This window comes from Limulus polyphemus, unplaced genomic scaffold (genome assembly GCF_000517525.1).
Source record: "Limulus polyphemus unplaced genomic scaffold, Limulus_polyphemus-2.1.2 Scaffold1673, whole genome shotgun sequence".
NCBI classification, from domain to species: domain Eukaryota; kingdom Metazoa; phylum Arthropoda; class Merostomata; order Xiphosura; family Limulidae; genus Limulus; species Limulus polyphemus.
Window position 1 is genome coordinate 168,992 of NW_013667283.1, and position 21,614 is coordinate 190,605.

Genomic DNA, 21,614 nt, shown 5'->3' on the forward strand with positions numbered 1-21,614 from the left:
ATATCTATATCCGTGTCAGTGTAAACTACTTGTACCTGATGATGACAAAACCTTGTCGAAACGTTGTACATTTGCTGTTATATTAAAGTTTTTCTTCATTACCCATTCAAGCCGTCTCCAGCCATTATTAGTCTCAAAGTGGGTTCCTCGTCATCGAATTTGAATACTTTGATTTGAATTCAAAACACCTTTAATAACTTGAACATTTGCAAACATAATATATGTATCATTTTTGTGAGAGAGGGGTGAGGTGGTATCCTCTGGTATTTGAATTAGGCAGTGTTGAATCTATTAACAAAATTCACTAATCACAAAAAAACACTTGTAACAAAACCTTTTGTAATGATGTGATGGTAACTTTGATGCTGGTATAAAATGTTTTTTGTTACAAAAAGTCCATGTCACAAGCTGTCCATGACGAAATGTCCCAGACTAATAAAAAAAGTGGCCAGGCCATGGCCTGACTGCCCTTACAGCTTCCTACAGCCCTAACATATTTCAAATGAGAGAATATGGCATACTATATAAATTATGTTGAAGATAAACAAGTAAAACCCTGCTATTATTTAAATAGAAAATATAATAGAGAGAATGACTTGTATATTAATTGTTTGTTGTTTCCATAATTTTTGTAAAATTCAATAGATCTGATAGTCAATAATTTCTTGTCCAGGTTTCAGGAACAGTTTTGTACATAGTAGATAATTTGTCTAGTTTATTTTTCTTTTTTAATTCATACAATTATTCTTCTGAATTGAGAGTTACAATTTGTACGTGATTGTATCCTAAGTCTTAAAATAGAAATTACACGTTACTATTAAGTTCAATAGATATTTTTCTTATTTTTGATATTTAAAAGCCATTACAGCAATAAAAGTAATTATGTGTTTTTGTGTCTGTTATCCACAATTTGTAATGATGCCATCCTGAAGTATTGTAAAAAGAAACAAATTCTGCATTCTTTTGTCTGAAAATTTCATTCTTTCTTACATTTAGTTTTTAAAATTTGACTCAAATGTAATCAAAGGGAAGTTTCTATAGTGCTTATGTTTTAGAAACTGAGTGATATTTGAACTTATCATCTTCTTTACTCATGCAGGAATTTAATAAAGCTGTTGACTTTTAAGGTTTTGGTAAGAATGTAAGGAGAATTATAGGGTAAAAAAGAAAGAGAGAACAAAGCTTAATTTGCATATTTGGGTTGTGAAACATCATTACAGTAGACTGGATTGTTTTAGAATATGTGAATTGTTTATTATTTTTTATTATTAATAATAAGTACTTTCCAAACTGTTGCAGAAAAATCATAATGACTTATAACAATACCATTTATTCATTTTTAAGATCAGCCAGATTGGTTGTTGAAAGCTCAATATAAAATATTTTCAAGTTTTCAGTTATCAGATTTAGTTTTTTCTTAGAAAGAACAGTGTGCTTGAATGATAGGCTCTAAACATTGATAACTATGTGTGTATGAGAAAAAAATAAATAAATACAAAACCATGTATTTTTAAAAAATTTTAAGTTTATTATATTATCGTTTTCCAATGTACATTGCTGTAAGTTTTGGTACTATATTTAAAATCTGATGTGTACTGGTAACTCGTTATTGTATGTGTAGTCATGTTTGTTTCTTTATACCTACGATTAAGACACAAATTATCCATTGTGAGGTCTTTACGACTACCCATGGCAAGTAGGATCATCCCATTTCATTTTGTTTGTGTTGAATGCATACTTTTGTAATTTTGTTTTTAAAAGGTAATTCTGGAAGCTGCATGGTTTAAGAGTCTGTAATATGACTTGACCAAATAAACAGAATAACCATTTTTAATTTACTTTTAATGCTTGATCGGTGGCTTTTTATATATATGAAACATTGATTTTGTTCTTCAAAAGAAAATTTAAAATTGTGGCAACACACTAACAAATAAAATAGAAAATGATTTGGAAGTCTTGTTATTTCTTTATTTAATTGTTCATGTAACAAGTTTTTGTTTTCTTGCAGTTTTAAAATACTAATGATGTTGAATGATAAAGTTTAAGAAACTTTTGTTTTACACCTTTTTGACTGAACAATCATAAAGATCTTGCTAATATTTATGTCCTTTTGTACACCAGTTCTGATAATTAGTGATTACAGCTCATGGCCTGGAAAGCTTTTTTTATGTTTTATTTCTGATGTGATAACATATTTATTGATTGTGCTTGAAATGCATTTTAGGTTAAATTCTTTTTATTTTACATTTGGAAGATATTATTAATTAATACTTTTTTTTATTAAAGTGTTAGGGACTGTAATTAAAAGAAGGTAATCAATTTGCCTACAGCTATTTATTTTATGTTATTATGAGTATAAAATGGTCATCAAAATACAGACTTTTATATCTTGGTAAAATATGTACTAAAAAAGATTGTTTAGTTCAAATGGTAAACATTGTAAATCATTACCAGTTGGCTTTTTTGCTGTTGTTAGCTTTGTACTTGGATGTTTCCATTGTGTTTATTTATAATGTAAATGGTATGTCTCTGTACTTGATTAGTCTGAATAAATGATGTATGTGTTTCAATAAAAACTTGTGTTTGGTGTAAATGACTCCATTTGATGGAAATTTCTCCATGTTTCTTTTTGAATTTTAAATTGAAAGAAGGAAGCAGTTAATAAAGTACTTTTAAACGTTTTTTGATGCTCTGAAAACTAAGTTATTTTAAGTTTACTTGAGCTATACAAATATTTTATGATGAAAAAAGGTTCATACCATACTTTAATAAATTCCAATGTTTTCAAACCATGGCTATATATATATATGTGTGTGTGTGTGAATAAAGTGCACATTGTTTTTGTACATATTGTTTCATTCATTATGTAAAATATTTAATTACACGTCTTTAAAAAACTGCTTAAAATGTCAGTATTCTATGTGTGTGTTTGTGAACACACACACACAAAACCATGATTTTTTTTCAACCCTTTTTTTTTATTTGGGCAAAGGATAAAACTTTTAACATATTAAATCCCAAGCTGTGCAAAAGATTGCAAAGTTTTCTTCATTGAATAGAAATATTTGTTATATGGAGTGTTATAAAAAATCTATTGGTTTCCTGAGTAAAATAATTATTTCAAAATCATTAATTTTATTGGAATAAAGCTTAGTTTCTGAATTAAAGAAAATTACTGACTAGACAATCTACTTCTTTAAAGTTAAAGCTGAAACAATAAACTTTGCTTTTATTTATTTTTTGTTACTGGTTTCACAAGTTGCATAAGGAAGTGTTTATGTGTGGCAATGATGTTGTAAATCTGTATTTTCACACAACTTGTATAATTATTCTCTTGAAACTTTTATGGAGCAAATCTGTATTATAGTCAATCTGTGAAAACAAATCTTTGAAAGCTGCAAATTTTGTCACAGTTTAAACAATTATTTTGTGTAAGTTCTAGAGTAAATAAAACTTGCATTTCTACAACATGCTAAACACATCTTTATGCGGTAATATTTGTCTTGAAGTAGAAAGAAATACTTTAATGTTCTTTACCTGACAATTCATAATTCTGAACTTAGGAGTTAAAAGTAGTTTTCCAAAATATAAAAATGAAAACCTTAAAATCCTTGCAAGACTTTAAAAACTGTTAAAAGCTATTTGCAACATTCAAATAATACACAGTAATCTATGTTAATGGTGTTTTTAAGCATCTTTTCTTACAAACAGGCATCTTGGTAAAAAATATGGAAGGCTTAAATGATCTATTGTAACTTTTTTTGACAACAGAAAATTTTTAACAAAAGCATTATGATAATCATAAATAGTTTTTGTCAACTGTATGTAGATTATACTTTCCTTTAAAATCATTCATTATTGAGTCTGTAGCACTGAATTCTACAGCATTGTGCTGTTAAGTGTGTCAACTAATTATCAATGCCATTTTTATTTTTGCAAGCACTGAACCAGTTTCAACAAAGATTGTCAAGCTCTTTGTCCAGCGAAGGTAATACAGGTTGTGTAGTTACTGCATATTCCCATTCATGCATGTTTACCCTAACCTCCTTTTATCCCATTCCTTTCACAAAACTTAGTATATAATTTTTAGTGTTCTTCAACAACTAGAATAGATAGTATTTTCAGCACATATATTTACTTTCTGTTGACCATTGAACATACTTGCTGAACAGTGCTGTCGCTTTAGTCAAAGCTTGAAATCTACAAGGTCTATATCATAAATAAGCACTCTTAATGTGTTATTAATGAAAAAGATATGCAAAAATGTTTTATAGCCAGAGTCGTGAAACTCAGTATGTGTTTCAACACAATCTGTTGACACTTAATGATACACCATCAACCAAATATCTCTCGAAGAAGGCTAATTAAGCTCTTTATAAAACATTCTTAACTGTTAAAGGAATTTGCGATAAATGATAATACTTGGTACATTTTAACATGAAATAATCATTGTTCTGTTAGATCCTACATCAATGATTTGCACTGTTAATATCTTGTTTTTAAGTTTTCTGATATACAGTATAAATAAAACAAAGCAAGACATATTCACCAGCAGCATTGAAAGTGCTTATAGTTAAATATTATTAACTGTAAAATAGTATAAACAGTTTCATTATTAAATAAAAGTAGCTATATGTTATGTTAATGAAGGAGTTAAGTGATTTTTTTCTTCTAAAGCAAAGAGATCAATAAAATGATTGTGAATTTTGATATGTAGTTTTCAAAACATTATATTTCCTGTAATATTTGTTTTCAATCATAATTGGTAATTAATAATTTAAATATTTCTTTTATATTCCATGTAGCTCCTTCTCTATCATTGAAGAAACTGATTTTGTCTCGACAACACTCTTTAGATGAACAGAAAAGTGAGTTCGATCGAGACTATCACCAGAATGTTCATATTGTAGAGAATCCAATAGACATGACCCTGAACACCACTACTCATTTGTGAAACTAGAATTGAGTCGTTAAACTGCCATTTGCAGGGTAGATATTCTTCCCACTTTTTAAAGCATATGTTGGGTGAATACTTCACGTATTTGATGCCTATCATAAGTAGAATTTATAAATAGTAACTAATACTGTAGTGCCCTAACACAGTTACTGCCTTCTTGCTTTTACATTTATTTTACCTGGTTGAGAAATGACAACTTAATTCCCATGATTGTGGTCTTTAGTGACCACATGATGTGTTTGACTAGCAATTTATATTTATTTGTGTTATGCAAGAGATGTTGTCTTGTGTGTTTAAACCCGTTACTCATAAATAAATGCCTTTTTTTAATGAAAATATATAAACAGGTTGCAAGATAAAAGCTAAAGTTATTGTTCTGATGTGAGATAGGAGGTTAGTTTTATTTTTCTGACTATTTCTATCAGTTAGATAATGGATTCATCAGATTTGCAAGGATGATGTTCAAAAAAATTTAAACATATATACATTTATTCCTATATCTATGTATTTTGTTCAATGCAAAATAAAAGTATCTGCTGTGTTTTTATAAGAATTATAATGCAAAACACAGAAGAATCCCAATTTATCTTTCTCAATGTTATCTAGGCCAGAATTAAAACTTTAAATCTTCCTTTCAGAAACTATTTCCTGATAAAATATAAAACATGTATAATCTGCACTAGAAAGTTTTGTTTTGGTTCTTTATGTTAAACACTTGCTGGAATCAAACAGTCAATAAGTGAAATATTTAAATTATTATGTCATTGCTATTTCAGGGGATGTAAGGTGTAGACAGTGGCTGGTAAGAGCACCTTTATTTCATCCTCCATACAAAAAAATTAAATTATACTACTCATAATAATGATCCTCAAGTGTTTAATAGTTAGTACCAGCCCACAAAAACAAGATTTTTCAACCATTATATTTTTTACAAGATAATTTTTCAGATTGAAGGTTTTATCTATTTTAAAATAACTTTTTTGAAAAAAATTGGAAAGGAATTTCAACACAATGTGCTGATAACTGATGGGTGCAGAAAGATATATGGTTACGTTGTACATGTTCCATTTTTGACGAAAAGTGATCTTATTAAAGTACTCTTGATATGAGTTATTAAAAAGAATCTGAAAATTTTAGTATTCTTTGGATGGTGCTAAGAAATGAAGTTGTTGTCTTTAGAATACGTATTGAACAATGCCTGTAGTGCCATTGTAGTATTCTTTTGTAAATAAAACAAGATCTCAAACCACATTTTATTTAGATAAGAAAGTGAAAATATGTATGTTAGTGCATATAGTCAACTTTACAGTTTTCTGATTTTTATTTATGACTTGCTTCTGTTGTATTGCATGTTATTTACATTTTTACTCTGTGAAATATTCTGTCATTTTTGTTATTCATTAAATAACTATAACCATTTTGTGGAAGACTTGGTCATCTCAAAGATGTTATTTATATAAAGAATGGTGTAATGTGTATAACTGTTGAAATCTCCAATATACTACACAAATTTAAGTTTTTGTTATAACATTTGTTAATATTTCTTTATATTAAACTATGTTCTTACTTCTGTGATTCTCTAAAAGCATAAAATTACTATTTCTCAAAGATTATCTTCTTTTGACACTTGATACTTATAAAACCCCAGGTGTTAAACATTACCATTCTATAAGTTTTTTCCTCATCACCTCTTTCCTTATCTCTAGGGTATCCTTTGCATTTTAATCTGTTAAATATTTAGAATTGTGTGCTATATGTAGTTAAAACGTATATTAAGGTAGTAGAAGAATAAAACTTGAAAGTGAGCCACGTGACGTTTGTTTGTTTGTATACTTAAATTTTATAACTGGCATTTTTACATGTTCTTATTAATACTAAAATTATTAAAGTATTGAAATACGTGAAATCAAACTAAGTTTTGTGTGGTAAAAGTTGTGTAGTATTCACCATGGAAGAGAAGATTAAAAAATAAACACACTAATTATTGAATCTAGTACATTTAGTGCAAAATCCATTCCATTTGCACAACTACTTGAAAATAGCTCTGAATGCCTGAAATGCTAGTATATGGGGATCTGACAAAGCCTTGTAACTGAGAGTCGGCTTTGGGCCCCAAGAGGAATAAGAGGAGCATCCATCTATTGACACATCACTTAATAATTAAATTGGTTGTTTAAGAATGTTCCCTTGCATTGAAAATAGTTTTTCTGACCCTGCTACGGTGATCGATGGTGCATAAACCCCCACATACATGTTAAACGTTTTTTTCCCATAAAGTTTTGTTTTAATATTTTGAATACACTTAAGATTTTTTTTCATTTTGAATTTTAAAAAGTTCATTTGAAACAACAATTACAAATATTCAAGCAACAAGATACTAAATATTCACAAAGGAATTCATCAACATGAGAAAAACGTTGTTAGAAATGGCTTATGCAAATACTATTAATCTTCAGACATGTTGCGTGTTTTTAATGAATACATAAAATCATTTTAATTTATGGTACTGTCAAACAGATCACAAAACAATTAATTTTCACCAAATAGAAATTAGAATAGTAGTATACAGCAAACATTGTCTCCACCACAGTCTATGTTTGTCTGTCGAGGCGCGCGATGACAAGCTTCCTTAGACATGCACTCTCCCCCAACGTTCTGACACTGGGCTTGTACGGCTGAAACTAATTCACTATTTATTAATTACCGTACGAATCAAAATACATATTCATTTAGAAGTCATTAAATGTACGAAGCCTAAACTAGTAAAAAGAAGGAGAAAATTATTTTCACTTTAGCTTTTCTAAACATAATAAAATACTGTCTAATTTCTAAGCAGTATTATTCCACCAAATTTAAAAGATATTTTCAACGTGTTAATGTTAACTTGCTGCATTATGACAAGCAATTAAATTACGTTCAAATAACTGTATACTAAAGTTAACAGAAAATAAAACCATTCATGGGTGCAATGTTGATTAGTTAGTAGATACAATAAAGTGAAATAGATTAATATTATAGATTAAAAATAGCAAAAATCTGTATAGAAAAAACAAGTGATAACGTACAGGATAAAACTTCAGTTTAAAGAAAAAGTATAGATACGTGTATGTAGTTACACTATAAAACAATCAGTTTGGACACTTAATCAGGTTTGTATTTCCAGTTCCTATCTATACCAAGAACAGGCGATTTTCATAAAGAAAAAGATATTATTTTGTATTACAGTATTTCGACAATGTGTTGTTATCATCAGAACAATGTACAATTATTAAGCTTGTAATAAAGTTTTTTCACTATCGATTTAAGTCATCTCTAAACTTTATTGTCTAAAAGTGGGTTCCTCGTTATCAAAGATGATGGTGTATTAACTTTAATCATTAGGTCGATAAAATGTTGTTGATGTATTGATTGTTGAAGGGTAAACTGAATATGGGGGTTTTACTGATTCATATGGCTATAAAAAATATCTAATTACGTAGAAGAATGTATCCAGACATCAAATACCAAGGTAATGAAGATAAAGGTCCGGTTGTAGAGGGCGTTATGTAAGGCCTTTGGTTCTAGGATGTTCATGAAGTATAACTTTCAATTTCCTGTTTCCGGCTTGCACACATTGCTTTCCCGGACGTCTCGAAATGATTTCATTCATGCTAAAGCCCATACCCATGCCAAAATGAAGATAAAAAAGTTCCTGACTGCCTCCGGTTATCTCTCGAAGCATCTAGTAAACCTACCAAGAAGTTCGATTTGATGTGCATGAAGATGATTGCAAGTGCCGGAGCTAAATGATTTCCCGTGGATAAGCTATACATTTTCATACAGTGGTTATTTCCAAACCTAAAACAGTTATTGGTGAGAATTAATCTAGGGCAACTTTCTAGATCAGTTAAACTGATACCAAAGTTTGTTAAGTCAGGTTTATGTAAGTCTAAATAATCTATAACAAATTTTATTTCTTCCTCTGCCGTCATGTTGCTGCAGAGAAATCTAACATCTAAATGAAATAAAATTTTTCCACGTGGAAGGGTGTAAGGAAAATTGTGCAATTTATCAAGAAATTCGTTCAAATCTTCTCAATCAGCCATAACATTGGTTCGCAAGCGCTGTTAGGGTTAGAAACAGTTGATCTTAAAAGTACGTCTTACTTACGAACGTTAGGTAAACTATACCATTCAGGACATGATGAATGTCTAGGTACGAAGGTTGAAAGTATTTTTTTATACCTTTAAAGTTAGATGTTATATATTAACATATTTAAAAAATACCCTGAAAGACCGCTTGTTTTACCTTTCAATCAATAGCATATTCATGGTACCACACAAGTTATTTTTTTCTTTTATAGACGATATAGGCAGAGTCTTCATGATGAATAAAGGTCAAATGAGCAACTGTCTACTTCAGCATGACACTTGTAAAGAAAGCCTTAGAGGACAGATAAGCATAAGTAACATATCTTTCCATCTTTGATACCTTTATAGATTAGTCTTCTAAGACTTTTTCCACAAGTGTTACGCTGAATTATGCAGTTGCGGCCCATTTCTCCTTTATTTGTTCATGATATTTTCTTTACGAAAATCCTGTACAAAGCTCAAACCCCAACCTATCGTCTCATTACGAAAGGTTTATTTATTAGCACCAAAAACACCACTTAACACTGAAGCCAGTTGGCCCGTTCTTGATGTAGATAGGAACTGGGAATACAAATCGTAATAATTATCCAAATATATTAATTATACTATAGTATAAGTACATACATATATTTATAACTGTACATTAAACCAGTACTCCGGAGGGACATCAGTAAGTCTACGGATTTACAACACTAAAATCTGGGGTTCGATTCACCACAGTGGACACAGCAGATAGCGTAATGTGACTTTGCTCTAAAAAAAACCATTTAATCGAATTTTTATCACACAGATTTTTGTAATTTTAATCTGATATATTAATAAGCTAATTGTATGGCCTAACTTACTTTTTCACAGAGAAGGGTTTAATTTACATTATGTACAGCCCGAGCGAAGCCTAGTGGTTAGTTTTTATCGGACTGGAGATCATAAGGTCTCAGGTTCAATACGTGATGCTACCAGACACAAATTTGTAGTTTTAGATGTGGATGCGTTATAAGTATGACAGTAAAGTCATTATTTCGTGTAGCTGCCGACTGATTACATACCCTCTGATCTGCAGTTCAAAGTTATAGATGTTTATGTCAGAACCATAGGGTTTCGAATTTAAACATTTAGCCTTGTAGCAAAAACGTCTCCTTTTATTTTCAGGAACCATGCAGAATAAAACGTACATTCCAAAAATGTGTAACCAGAAAGTGTACAAAAAATTTCTTTAGTCAGATATATTCAGATAATTGTATTCTAAATTTTCTTGCAGGTGTTCTTCACGTATTATGAAAATTTTGTTCACCGAACGTCAAAAGGTCGTTTCATACGCAATGGCTAGAAATTCGTATCATTTTGGCCCTGTGTCTTTATACTCAAGAAAGAGGCAAGCCCATCTCTAGCGGTGATACAGATTCTTGTACAAATTGGTATGAATTAGGGTTACCCCCCCCCCCCCATAAATGTTGTTTGGTGTATTCCCTGACGTATGCGGCACTGGAATCTGGTATATGCTACAATTTTTGTGTGAATTTGACGCGGTAAATCAGAATTCCATTTGTCTTTGTCCTGTGCAAACATAAAATAATGACTGTTATTTTCCGGTGGACAAGAAGTGTTCTCACCCCAGCAGCCAGAACAGTCACTAAAGAATAAGGAGGCCAGCAAGTCTTGTAAGTAGACAGTACGTACATGAATTGTGATTAAAGATTTGTGTTCTTTTGTATTTGTTTCTTTCCGTTAGTGTCTGAGTTAGAAATTGTTCTCAAAAGTACATTTCTTGAAATTGCGTTTTGCGCATACTTTTAAACTTATCTGTCAGTCATCAGTGTACTTGAATACTACAAGGTTTCTAAGCAATATTCTGGAAATTGGCACTGTGGTATACGTGACGCACAAGCTTGACAGACGAAATGTTTATATATATATTATTCGGGAATCATGTATATGATAGAAAAATTCATATAAAATTTTTTTTAATAAAGAAATGCGAAAGGGATAAAGTGATAACAATAACTTATTTCGTGTCGCTTGTCAGAAATGAATATCACAGAAATAGGGGATGTAGTGATAATTATACTGAGCACTAAAGTAATCAAATTACGGAAATATATAACGTATTTTGTATAAACTAGTTGAAGCCAGATTTTCATTAATTAAATTAGTTTTTATACTTATTTTACTTAATCATACACACAATGAGTCTAAATATAAAATGCCATCTTCATACTATTATAAATATGGTCCAGTGATACCTGGATGGCAGCAAACGACGTTCCTCTTTCCCTGTTTCGAACACAGTCCAAAGTCAGAATTTCTGTTTTCAACAGGGCAGTAGTTTTTAAATGCGCACACACCACCTTTGCGTAAACACTCTTCTTCATTTTTTGGGATTCCACCTGATTGAACAAACATTATCATATATATATTACAAACAGCTCAAAAATAAATGAAATTTTCAGTATTTTAATTAAGACAAGCCAAAAATAATATGCTTAAGGGCGTAGCCGAGGGTTGAATGACCACCCTGATATTCTAGAAATTTCTTTACAACTCATCAGGTTATTACTGTGAGGTAAGGCTAAGTTACTCTTTGTTTTTGCTATCAGAACTCTTAAATATTTTCGTTTTACAAGTTTCATTTAGAGTAATGTAAATCACTTGTATTATTTGTGTAGAAGTTCAGTATTTTTTGGAATAAAGACCATCCACACGCGCATACTTTGTGGTGCTGGTTACGCCACTGTATGCTCAAAAACATATGGTAAAAGTACATTTAGGTGTTTACAACTATGAATTATTGATACTACAAATAGCAACTTAACCCGGTATCAGTGTTGCATGCTTAAATTTAGAATTTTGATAAGGTACCCTCGACCACGCCTGTAAAATAGATGTTTCCAGAGTATTTTTAGTGTCTCGAATCATTTGAAAAATGGCATGGCCTTCAAGACATTCATGTCAACCAACTTAGCCTAACCGAGCTAGACATTAACATCCTGTAGTCCTGGTAGAACAAGGCTAATAAGATGTAGTGGCTATAATGATGAACATTCATAGTATCGTACCAAAGGTTGTAGCAGTCGGTACATACATGTACATTGCTGCTTGTCCTTTTTGTACAGTACTTCCATATACTTCACATTCCTATAAAAAATGTAGTTGAATGTGGTTTCAAATTATCTCAAAATGAGTATATGCCTGACATATGCATCTCATGAGCGCAACGAGGGAGGGGGGGGGGGCTCGAGCCCTCCCCTAAAATCAATAATTTTTAAGATGTGTACAAAAACTATATACTAGAAAAAGTCATACTTAGATAGATGAATACTTTTCTAATCTGAACTACTTTGACACAATAAGAAATTCTCTTTTTTGTTATTTGCTCAGTAACCATTAAATACGGAAGACATCTTTGTTTCAATCTGCTTGTTTTTTAATTTCCGGTATAAATTCTTTCCGAGGAACTTCAGCGATACAAGTCCATTCTTGATTAAACCACTTTATTCTTTCTCGAAACAAACTTTTATAATACACGCTATAAATCACAGCGATTCACAATCTCGATATTTCGCTCTCGACGAGTACAAAACACACACTTTATATATTACTCCGCTGGCTTTCGCTGCCAGGCTTATATACTAAAGAAGTGGGCATCTCGAACAAACTCGGGCTTCCCCGATAATTCGAGAAACTTCACGCACGCTACCAGAGTCACGTGACTTCCGCTGTCATAACAAATATTTCAACAGTGAGTATTTTTTGTTTGGCGCACAAATCCAACCTTCACGTGCAAAGAGTAATACTGACATAAGTTAAGACTTTCTGTTTTGCATATTGATAAAGCTATACTTAGAGCTCAGTTAATTTTAATTTGTTTTCAGTAAATTATCTTTGAAATATTTTTTAGAATAATGGTCAAATAGTATTTGAAAAAAGTATTTCTTGTTAAAAGATGCAGAAGCCGTGTGAGAATAATTCCCCCCTCCCCCCCCCAGATAGCCTTCTGCGTAGCTTGGCGCCTAACAACAACTAACCAACAAAAACAGAGTAATTATTATGAAAATATTTTTGATGCCTTATATTCTTAGGATTGATTTAGTAAAACACAATTGTTATTCTGTAACTGCTATATATTACACTATTATTCTTAATATTTCCCATATTATATCTAAACTACTGTATATAGTAAAATAAATAAACGGGCAAATTTATAAATTAGTTTTGCTTTATATTTTTAAATTAGAAATGGCCTCATGTCGTATTCTAATATAAATATTATGTTACTTTCTCATTAACTGCACTAGTAGAAATCTCTTTTGGTGGACTGAAAGTGAATCTCATCCTTTACAAATTCGTGGTTGCGCGCATGACGCGCCTCACTGAGTATCTGATATATAGGCCTGCAATGTACGGTTTATTTCTAACGGCATGTACGCTGATACAGCTTTTAGTTGCAGCTGCAAACATTTGATTCATCCTCGAAGCATGTGCTCTTACGGTTGTGACAAACCACAATCGAGAGTAATAGTCGTCTACTTATATTATGGATGACTATGTACCTCAAGAGTATCACATTTTTAGAATGAGAACCTTGTACCTACCATGATATCCTTAATGTTGTACCTATAGTGTTACAGGATCCAATTAACCTTTAATTTTTATATGCAGAGTAGATCAAGTCAGACTTTATAGACCTGTAGTGCATGGATTAAATCACTGTTACCCTAACCTACTAAAATATATACCCAGAGCGACCGAGAGCCGCCCAGGGGAAGGATTGTTGTATACTGCCCTCCATTCCCCAGACCCAGATATAAATGTACAAACTGATTGTCAACAAGCTGACATTTGTGATTCCTTAATAGGATAATTTATCCAATCTTGGATTAAAAGCATGCACTATTACATAGCATCTTGATAGTTTTAACATGGCATATGTATCCTACTAACCTATTGTGTTTTTGTTATAGATTTTACAATGGGCTATCATATTTTGAGGATTTGTAAGAGCAGTATTAGTGTGCATTTGTTTATCGATATTTTGCTTTAATTGAATAAACCAATTTATGAGTAATTATGGAACTTTAGGTTTATTTTATAACACAAGGTTTGTTTAATCACTTTTATTATGTAATTTCGAGTCAATATTAATAACATTTCAACAAACTACTCAAATGAAATTGGGCTAAAAGCTTTTAAGGAACCAATGATGAATTCTATCACCATAAAATTGACAATGCACTAACACACAACACACTGCTGCGTAAATGGAAATCACAAGATTTGCTGAATAAAAAAAGTTAAATAAATGAATAAAATTAGTAAAGAGAAAAAAATGCTAATACAATAAGTTTCGTGTGAACATATGAAAGTAATACTTAATTGTACTTAAACATATTAGTTATTTAGTAGCAACATATAATAAAAATAGTTGAATACAAATCAGGTTTATAGTTTTTTCTATTTTAATACATAATTGGGTTTATTATCATTAGGCCAGGCAATTGTTTACTGTATGATTTTCATTGTTAGAAGTGTACTTTCCTTGCCTTCTGTCTGGCAAAGTGATGAATGACTTAAGTGGTTTTCAATTGCAAGGGTTTCCAGATCTGTCAGTCAGTCTTGGGTAATGATGGAGAGCAGATAATTATTTCATCAATTTCAGCTTGCTAAAAGATTTCTCCCCTTCTGCAACTGTAACTGTGCTAAAACTTCGTAGGACTACAGAAGCATTTGGGAAAGTGGATGTAGCTTAAATTAGTGCAGTTTGTTTAAAATGTCTAAAAGGATTTAATGCAGTATCACCAATGTTAGCTTTGTGGGTGGCCTTTAGATGTTTCATTTCTTCCTGCCACATCAGATCTATATTTGGCAACAAAGTCCCTAGTTTTTGAATGTAGATCATTCTCTGATATACCTAGATATTGCTACAAAAAAGAAAAAGTCTCATTAGTATCCATAGCTACTCTGTATCTTGTATTGTACCCAACAATAACAGAATTTATGATCTTATAAAATATCGCTTCAATATCAATGATAGTTTTGTTGGCCTGAAATACATGATTGTGCTGATCGATAATCACAAGTACCTTTAACCAGATTCCAACCATCAAGATGCAAAAAATGTATAGTCAGTTATACATTTGACTTCAGTTCTTGTTTGAGATGTAAGATTGAGTTGAAAGATTTCTGATAGTGCATCCAGAATCCCAGGCAGATTAGCTGCAAAAGACCTGTTATCTACTCTGTCTGTCCACCATGTTCATGAAAGTCCATGAAGAGAACAGCCTATAATCTTCAATCTTAATGCTCCATCGCTATGTGCTACAATTAAATAGATTGTAAGGCTTTTGAACTATTAAAAAAAGAAGAAAAAAACATTTTGAGCCTCTTTGCAACTTTCTGTTGCGTGTACTCCACAAAGTTTGAGACAAGCACATGGTGAGAACTTAGCCAGGAGATTAACTTTTAATAATAGACCTTGAGCACTATTATACTTACCAGTCATGTTGGACCCATTGTCATATCCTTGGGCTCTGCAATCCTTTATTGGTATTTCATGATCAGCTAAGCAATCAAGTATTAGATTAGAAATATCAGCCCCGGTCTTCTTATTGCAATTAATAAATCTTGGAAACATTTCTTGAATGACAAAAGAAGAACATTCTGATGGCATGGACACATACCTCAGGATAAAAGTTGTCTGTTCTTGAGGTGAATCAGGTGTTGCATCTTTTATGATACCAAAGTAATAAAGTAATAAATGAGTAGTTCAATTATTCCTAAAATATACCATTATCAGGAGTATCAATCCTCTGTGATGATCCACGAAATGCTACCCCCCCCCCCCCATCAAGAAAAAGACAACATTCATAATCCTTTTTAGGATATCCTTCCATTTGGTTGCTCTTGAGAGAATATTCTTCCCAAGCTGTAAATCAACACAGGAATTTGCTCCAAAACGTCTCTCAAACTTATACCACTCAGTATGGCATTTCTTATGATGAACACTTCTCTCATGCGCTGGTAGTCTATCATAAAGTTTCTTCCAGTCTGTTGTTAGCGGTCAACCTTTTGTAGTTGTAATTGTAGAGTGTGATGCAACCTGAGTCTTGGCGAGAAGTCGACGTGGAAAACAGTACAAAGCTTGCCTATTATTACTCCAAACTAGCAGGTCATGTTTACCGTATTCACCATTGTGCAGCAAAGACTTTCACTTGAAAGAGGAAAATCTTTAGATGTTGTAGAGGACCAGCTTTAACAGCTAGCTCAATGTTTTCAGCTGATACACTCTCATCAGTTAAGGTACCAACATGAAAGCCACTGAGCTATTGTGACTTTTCAGGAACATTTTTTTTTTAAGTGTACCTCTACTATTGATTACATTTGGTTGTAAGATAGTCACCCTGCTCTTCTATAACAGGATATGCTGAGAGATTGTCAATGCCATTCGTATTAGTATCAGTATTAGTATCATGCTCAGTCGATTCAGTTGAAGTAACAACACTTGCTTCATGGTAATTACTGACATCAGAACTTGAATAGAAAGCTTTGGGCTGATCTTCACTTTTCTTTTCAAAACCCACAACAAAAAGAGTTTGCCTTCCTCTACTTTCAACATATTCTTTCTGCTGTTTGAATTTTTTCTTTTGTGCATCAAATTTATGCTTATATTATTGAGATATTCTTCAATTGGAAGGACATTTTAAGTTGAAAGAAATATTTGATATCTTTAAGTCATCAATATATATTCAAACGGCAAACTAAATTCTAGTTTTATATACCTAGAAACACTATTCATAAAAATTTTGCAAGTGAATATTAGTAAAAAATATAACTAAGATACGAGTATTTTCGTTCTTGTGGCAATAAATAAATAAATAATGAAATTGCATGATGATAAAAGAATACAGTATAGGCAGTTCCGGATTTAGGCATAAGCTAAACAGGCTACAGCTTAGGGCCTCACAATCCGCAGGGGCCTCACACAATTTCATATTTTTTTTTACTTTTAAAATTTTATGTGGCTTTTTATGTGTACTGCAGTTTTTAAAATGGCCTGTGTGGCAAATTTTTATGTGTAGTTTTAAAATGGCTTTATACGTATTTAATTTAAGTAATATTTTAAGCCTAAATTTTCTATGTTTTCAGGTTTACAATGAAGAGAACATTCCCCATGTTCCCGCCCTTTCGGTGGGCCTGTATACATTTTTCTACACAGATATTCAAGTTTAGTAAACAGTTTTCATAACCACAGTATGAAAATAATTTGTACAGATTTCAATATATTTCTAATTATAAACAAAAATAACAATATTAAAACTTAATCTATCATTCGATTCATAACTTTGTCCCGAGTTATAAATACTAAACACACCGTACATTAAAAATAATGATTTGAATTCCGATTTCATTATACTTATTGAAAAATACTTTCATGAATAGCACAAAATTACTCTTAATAAGAAATGTTGCGGTTGATTCAACTGTCCATATTTCAACTGAACTATCCCAAAGTGACGGGAAGTGGTAAACGCTGTTAATATAGTGTTGAAGTGTTCTACTTATTTTCTAGTTTTTATCGTGTAAATGTAACTTAGTGTTTGGAACTCGTATTTTGTACCGCTGAATATTATTATTTTATCTCTTTCACTTCGTGAGGGTATGGTTTTGTTAAAGAAAAAATAGTCGTGGTCCAATATCAAAAATGATTACTCTGAAATAGTTTTTCTGCCCTTGCATTCTTCAAAAATATGCTGAGACTGTCATTTAACAGATTTTCCGTTCAACAATATAATTTAATTCACGTGTAACTTGAGATTGTAACTGCTTCGAAGCGATTTGATTTGGATATTGGACCTCTACAGGTGAGTTTGTGCATTTTGGTCTCTTTAAGCTATGTTGTGTACAATTAACTTCTTTAACCTGTTGAATTTTTATATGCTCATATAACTAATGCTAAGTTCCAGTAAATAAAATCCAATAGTTCTAAAAAAAGGTACGCGTTAAGCAAAAGAAGAATATGTAATACGTCAACTATAACATATTTGCCACATCCGAACAGGCTTTTTCTCCAATACCAGACCTCACTAGGCCAGCTGGGAAACGACAGACATAGACGTGGTCTAGGCGTTATTTATATAAGAAACTGCATGAATAACAAGTAATTTTGTGACATGTATGGGTTGTTGAATAAATTATTTCATGATATTCACTTTATAATAATAACTACCATATTGTTGAATATAAAATGCAAACGATTGTAAGAATTTCAAACGGCAAAATTTTATTATTTACACAAGGATATTACTTAATTTCATCTTGAATATATGGCGAATAATGTTCGTGCTTATTTAACAAATATCTGTTAAAAGACAAAATCTATGCAAGCGAAGCTATTTCGGGATGGGTATTCGGTCGTTGTGCGCGATCTGTGAGGATCAGGTTCAATCAGACCTCTTCCTCCCAACCTCTGCTAGGTTGACGTTTCATTTGGTCGTTGTTTGGTCATGTGACCTGGGAGGATCAGGTACACCTGGATCTCTACCTCCTTCCTTGACTATTGATTTGGTTATTGAGTGCCGGACAGTTGGATGAAGCCCACATCAATTAAGAATAAGGTCCGGTAGCTAGGAAAACCCGTTCTTACATCATGCAGTCACTGCATGCGCGTAGTAATAGCTCATTCACACACCTTTTCAGACCATGTTTATGAATGTATAACGTCGATTTTTCTGATATAAACTTTTTTGTTCATTGTGAACATAAAGTCTTGTTCACATAAACAGATCCATAAATTTAAATTGAAAACATATAGCACTAATTCTATTTTCACATAAATAAACCTCTTTAAAATAAAATTAACTATATCTAGCTACCGGTTTGCCCAGTCGTAGGTGGCCATTGATTACTTAAGGAATTTACTAGATTTAGTGGTGAGAGGTACTTATGTCTGTTACTACCATGTATGATAAAGTTTTTCATGGTTCATAGTGATTCGTTTTTGTTAAGATGTTTGAGAAAGTAATCTGTTGATCTATATGGAAGTCTGTCTGAGAACATGGGGATGTTTGCGTAATTATGTAAGAATGTTGTGTTTGTGTATCAAGGAACTCTGTGAGCTTTAGTGATTGGTGTATTTTGTATAACCTCTGCAAGCTGAACTGTGAAAATATCGTTCAAAAATGGCGCCACAACAGTATAATGTGTGATTAAATTTTAAGGTATCGGACATCATAGAAGCAACTACACAGATACCATTCACAATTATTGTTAATATGCCTTATATAGAATCCATAAGTATACGCATAATAGCCAATAACACTCACTTCGTCTTCAAGACGAAAAAATGACAGCGTAAATTTATTCAGTATGTACTTTTCAATTTCTACCTAAGCAAAGCTATAATAAAGCATGAGTCAGTGCATGCTTGTTACATGTATTATTCTCTTTTTAATAGAAAGTGACAAAAATGACTCATCAATAGAGCATACTTTTAAATAATGTGTAAGTGAATGCTTTTTTTATCTGCAACATAGCAGCCATCTACCCACATATGCATGATTTATTTTGCTTTTTTGTACTTTGTCAAATATGTAACATTATAGCTAGAATTTGTTTTCTCTCTAAAAACATAGGCGCTAGGAACCCAGCCTGTTTACTCCCATGTTTTGGTTTAAGAAATTGCCCCATGTTATTTATTTTAACTTAAATCATCTTACCCATTAAACAGACTCAAATTACATGGTAATAATAAACTTCTAAACATAACACACACACAAGCGATTATAAACCTAGTGTGGTGATATGGAGAATTTTCTGACATTTAGCTGCTTCGAAAAATCCGGATTCATTCCTATATGCTTATACTGCTCAAAGGCGTAGCCAAACTTTAGATAATTACCAAACCGGGTATAAGCTAACGCCCTTAGATATGTATAATTCTTTAATTATGTTTAACGACCCTTTAGATTTTTTTGCTCACCAAGGATATGTACGAATCGCATTTTCTACAAACGCCTGACAGTTGTTTTACAGTGAAGGCAGAAACAAGCTACAAGTATTGCCAAAAATAAGGTAACTTAATTTTCTTGAAACAAATGTGGCGACTAGGTAAAGATATTACACTATCACAATTACTTATTATAAATTGTGATAAATATATTTATTACTCAATTATATTTCAATCGCATCTAATATACAGAAACTATATTGCACACCGACTTTTCAAAATAATTATTGACTAATGAATAATAAATCTAAAGTCAAAAGAAAATAAATCTTACAACCCTGCGTATATACCAGATGTGTTCTAATTCTGTGTGTAACTTTGAAGACTGTTGATAAAATCAAGCGAAAATATGTTACAACCCTGCGTATATACCAGATGTGTTCTAATTCTGTGTGTAACTTTGAAGTCTGTTGATAAAATTAAGCGAAAATATGTTACAACCCTGCGTATATACCAGATGTGTTCTAATTCTGTGTGTAACTTTGAAGACTGTTGATAAAATTAAGAGAAAATATGTGATTTTTCTTTTAAAAATCTGTTTAAATATCCTTGATTTAAATTTTATTTTCAGATTGATGTTTTTATATTAATAACATTTTTATTACACTAATCAATCCTTTTATCAGTAAATAATACTTAATCTCTGTTACACTTTAGATAAGTATATTAAATTACTATATTTGGCTAAAGAAGAAAATGCTAGACGGATTTTTTTATACTAGATAGCATCTGGTGCGCACTGAACAGTACTGTAATTAATCAAGATGTTTTGAACATTGCCTTTTTACATAGCTTACTCTATGCCAGTTGTATACATGAAATAATAAAACAACAAAACAGTTGTGTGTGTGTATGTATATATAACAAACACACTGTATAAAGCAGTCATTTGTCAGAGGTAACACTTAATTTCAGCTTAGTATTTTTATCAATGCTGAACTACAAGATTATTTTAGAAGCTCTAAAAATTAAAAACAAAACTTTCTTGCTATTTTGACTTTTTCAAGAGATGTCTGAGAGCTAAAGTAATTTTCATTACAAGACTAATTGGTTTAAAATAGTAAAGTTTTTATAAATTTTTTCAACTTCTAGAGTAGCTAGTTTTCTTACCTGTAGTTAAAGCAAAGAGAAGTGATACCACAAGAATAGTTCCAAAAGTCATTCTTTTGGCTTATAATTCTACTACACTTATAGTGAATGACGATCTCCGAAATCCTTTGAAATATATGCCTTTTTAACTATACTCACTTCTTTTAAAAGGTTTGGCGAGGAAACGTTGTGTAATGTTCACCGATTTCAAGAAATAATAACGCGTAAATAAACAGGGCTTGAACGTTCCCAGTCAGCATATTTGACGCTGAAGATGTGACCTACGATTGAAGTGTGCCAAGAGTGCAAAATAGAAACCGGTTATCATAACTGTTCGCTGTTCTTCCAAGAATCAACAACAAACATTTCCTTCAAATAGATGGTTTAAGTATGGGCAAACCTGTTTCGCCCGTTCTTGCCAATATATTTATGACTCCGC

The 21,614-nt window shown here is 31.6% G+C and overlaps 1 protein-coding gene and 1 long non-coding RNA gene across 4 annotated transcripts in view; one reads left to right on the top strand and one right to left on the bottom strand.

The window, feature by feature from the left end:
• LOC106464515 (protein NDRG3-like) overlaps window positions 1–6,771 on the top strand; it is a 53,440-nt gene extending 46,669 nt beyond the window's left edge. For all 3 annotated transcript variants that reach the window (XM_013924662.2, XM_022392251.1, XM_022392252.1), the window contains exons 12-13: window positions 3,941–3,988; window positions 4,806–6,771. In XM_013924662.2, the coding sequence (XP_013780116.1) occupies window positions 3,941–3,988; window positions 4,806–4,954 (197 nt within the window). In that variant the 3' untranslated portion in view covers window positions 4,955–6,771. The remainder of the gene's footprint in view (window positions 1–3,940; window positions 3,989–4,805) is intronic.
• On the bottom strand, window positions 6,687–21,405 carry LOC106464516. The gene is made up of 3 exons (XR_001291147.2): window positions 21,197–21,405; window positions 11,328–11,471; window positions 6,687–7,638 (listed from the first exon to the last, which is right to left on the bottom strand). It is a non-coding gene; the product is annotated as an uncharacterized LOC106464516 (long non-coding RNA).
• Window positions 21,406–21,614: the final 209 nt, after the last annotated feature.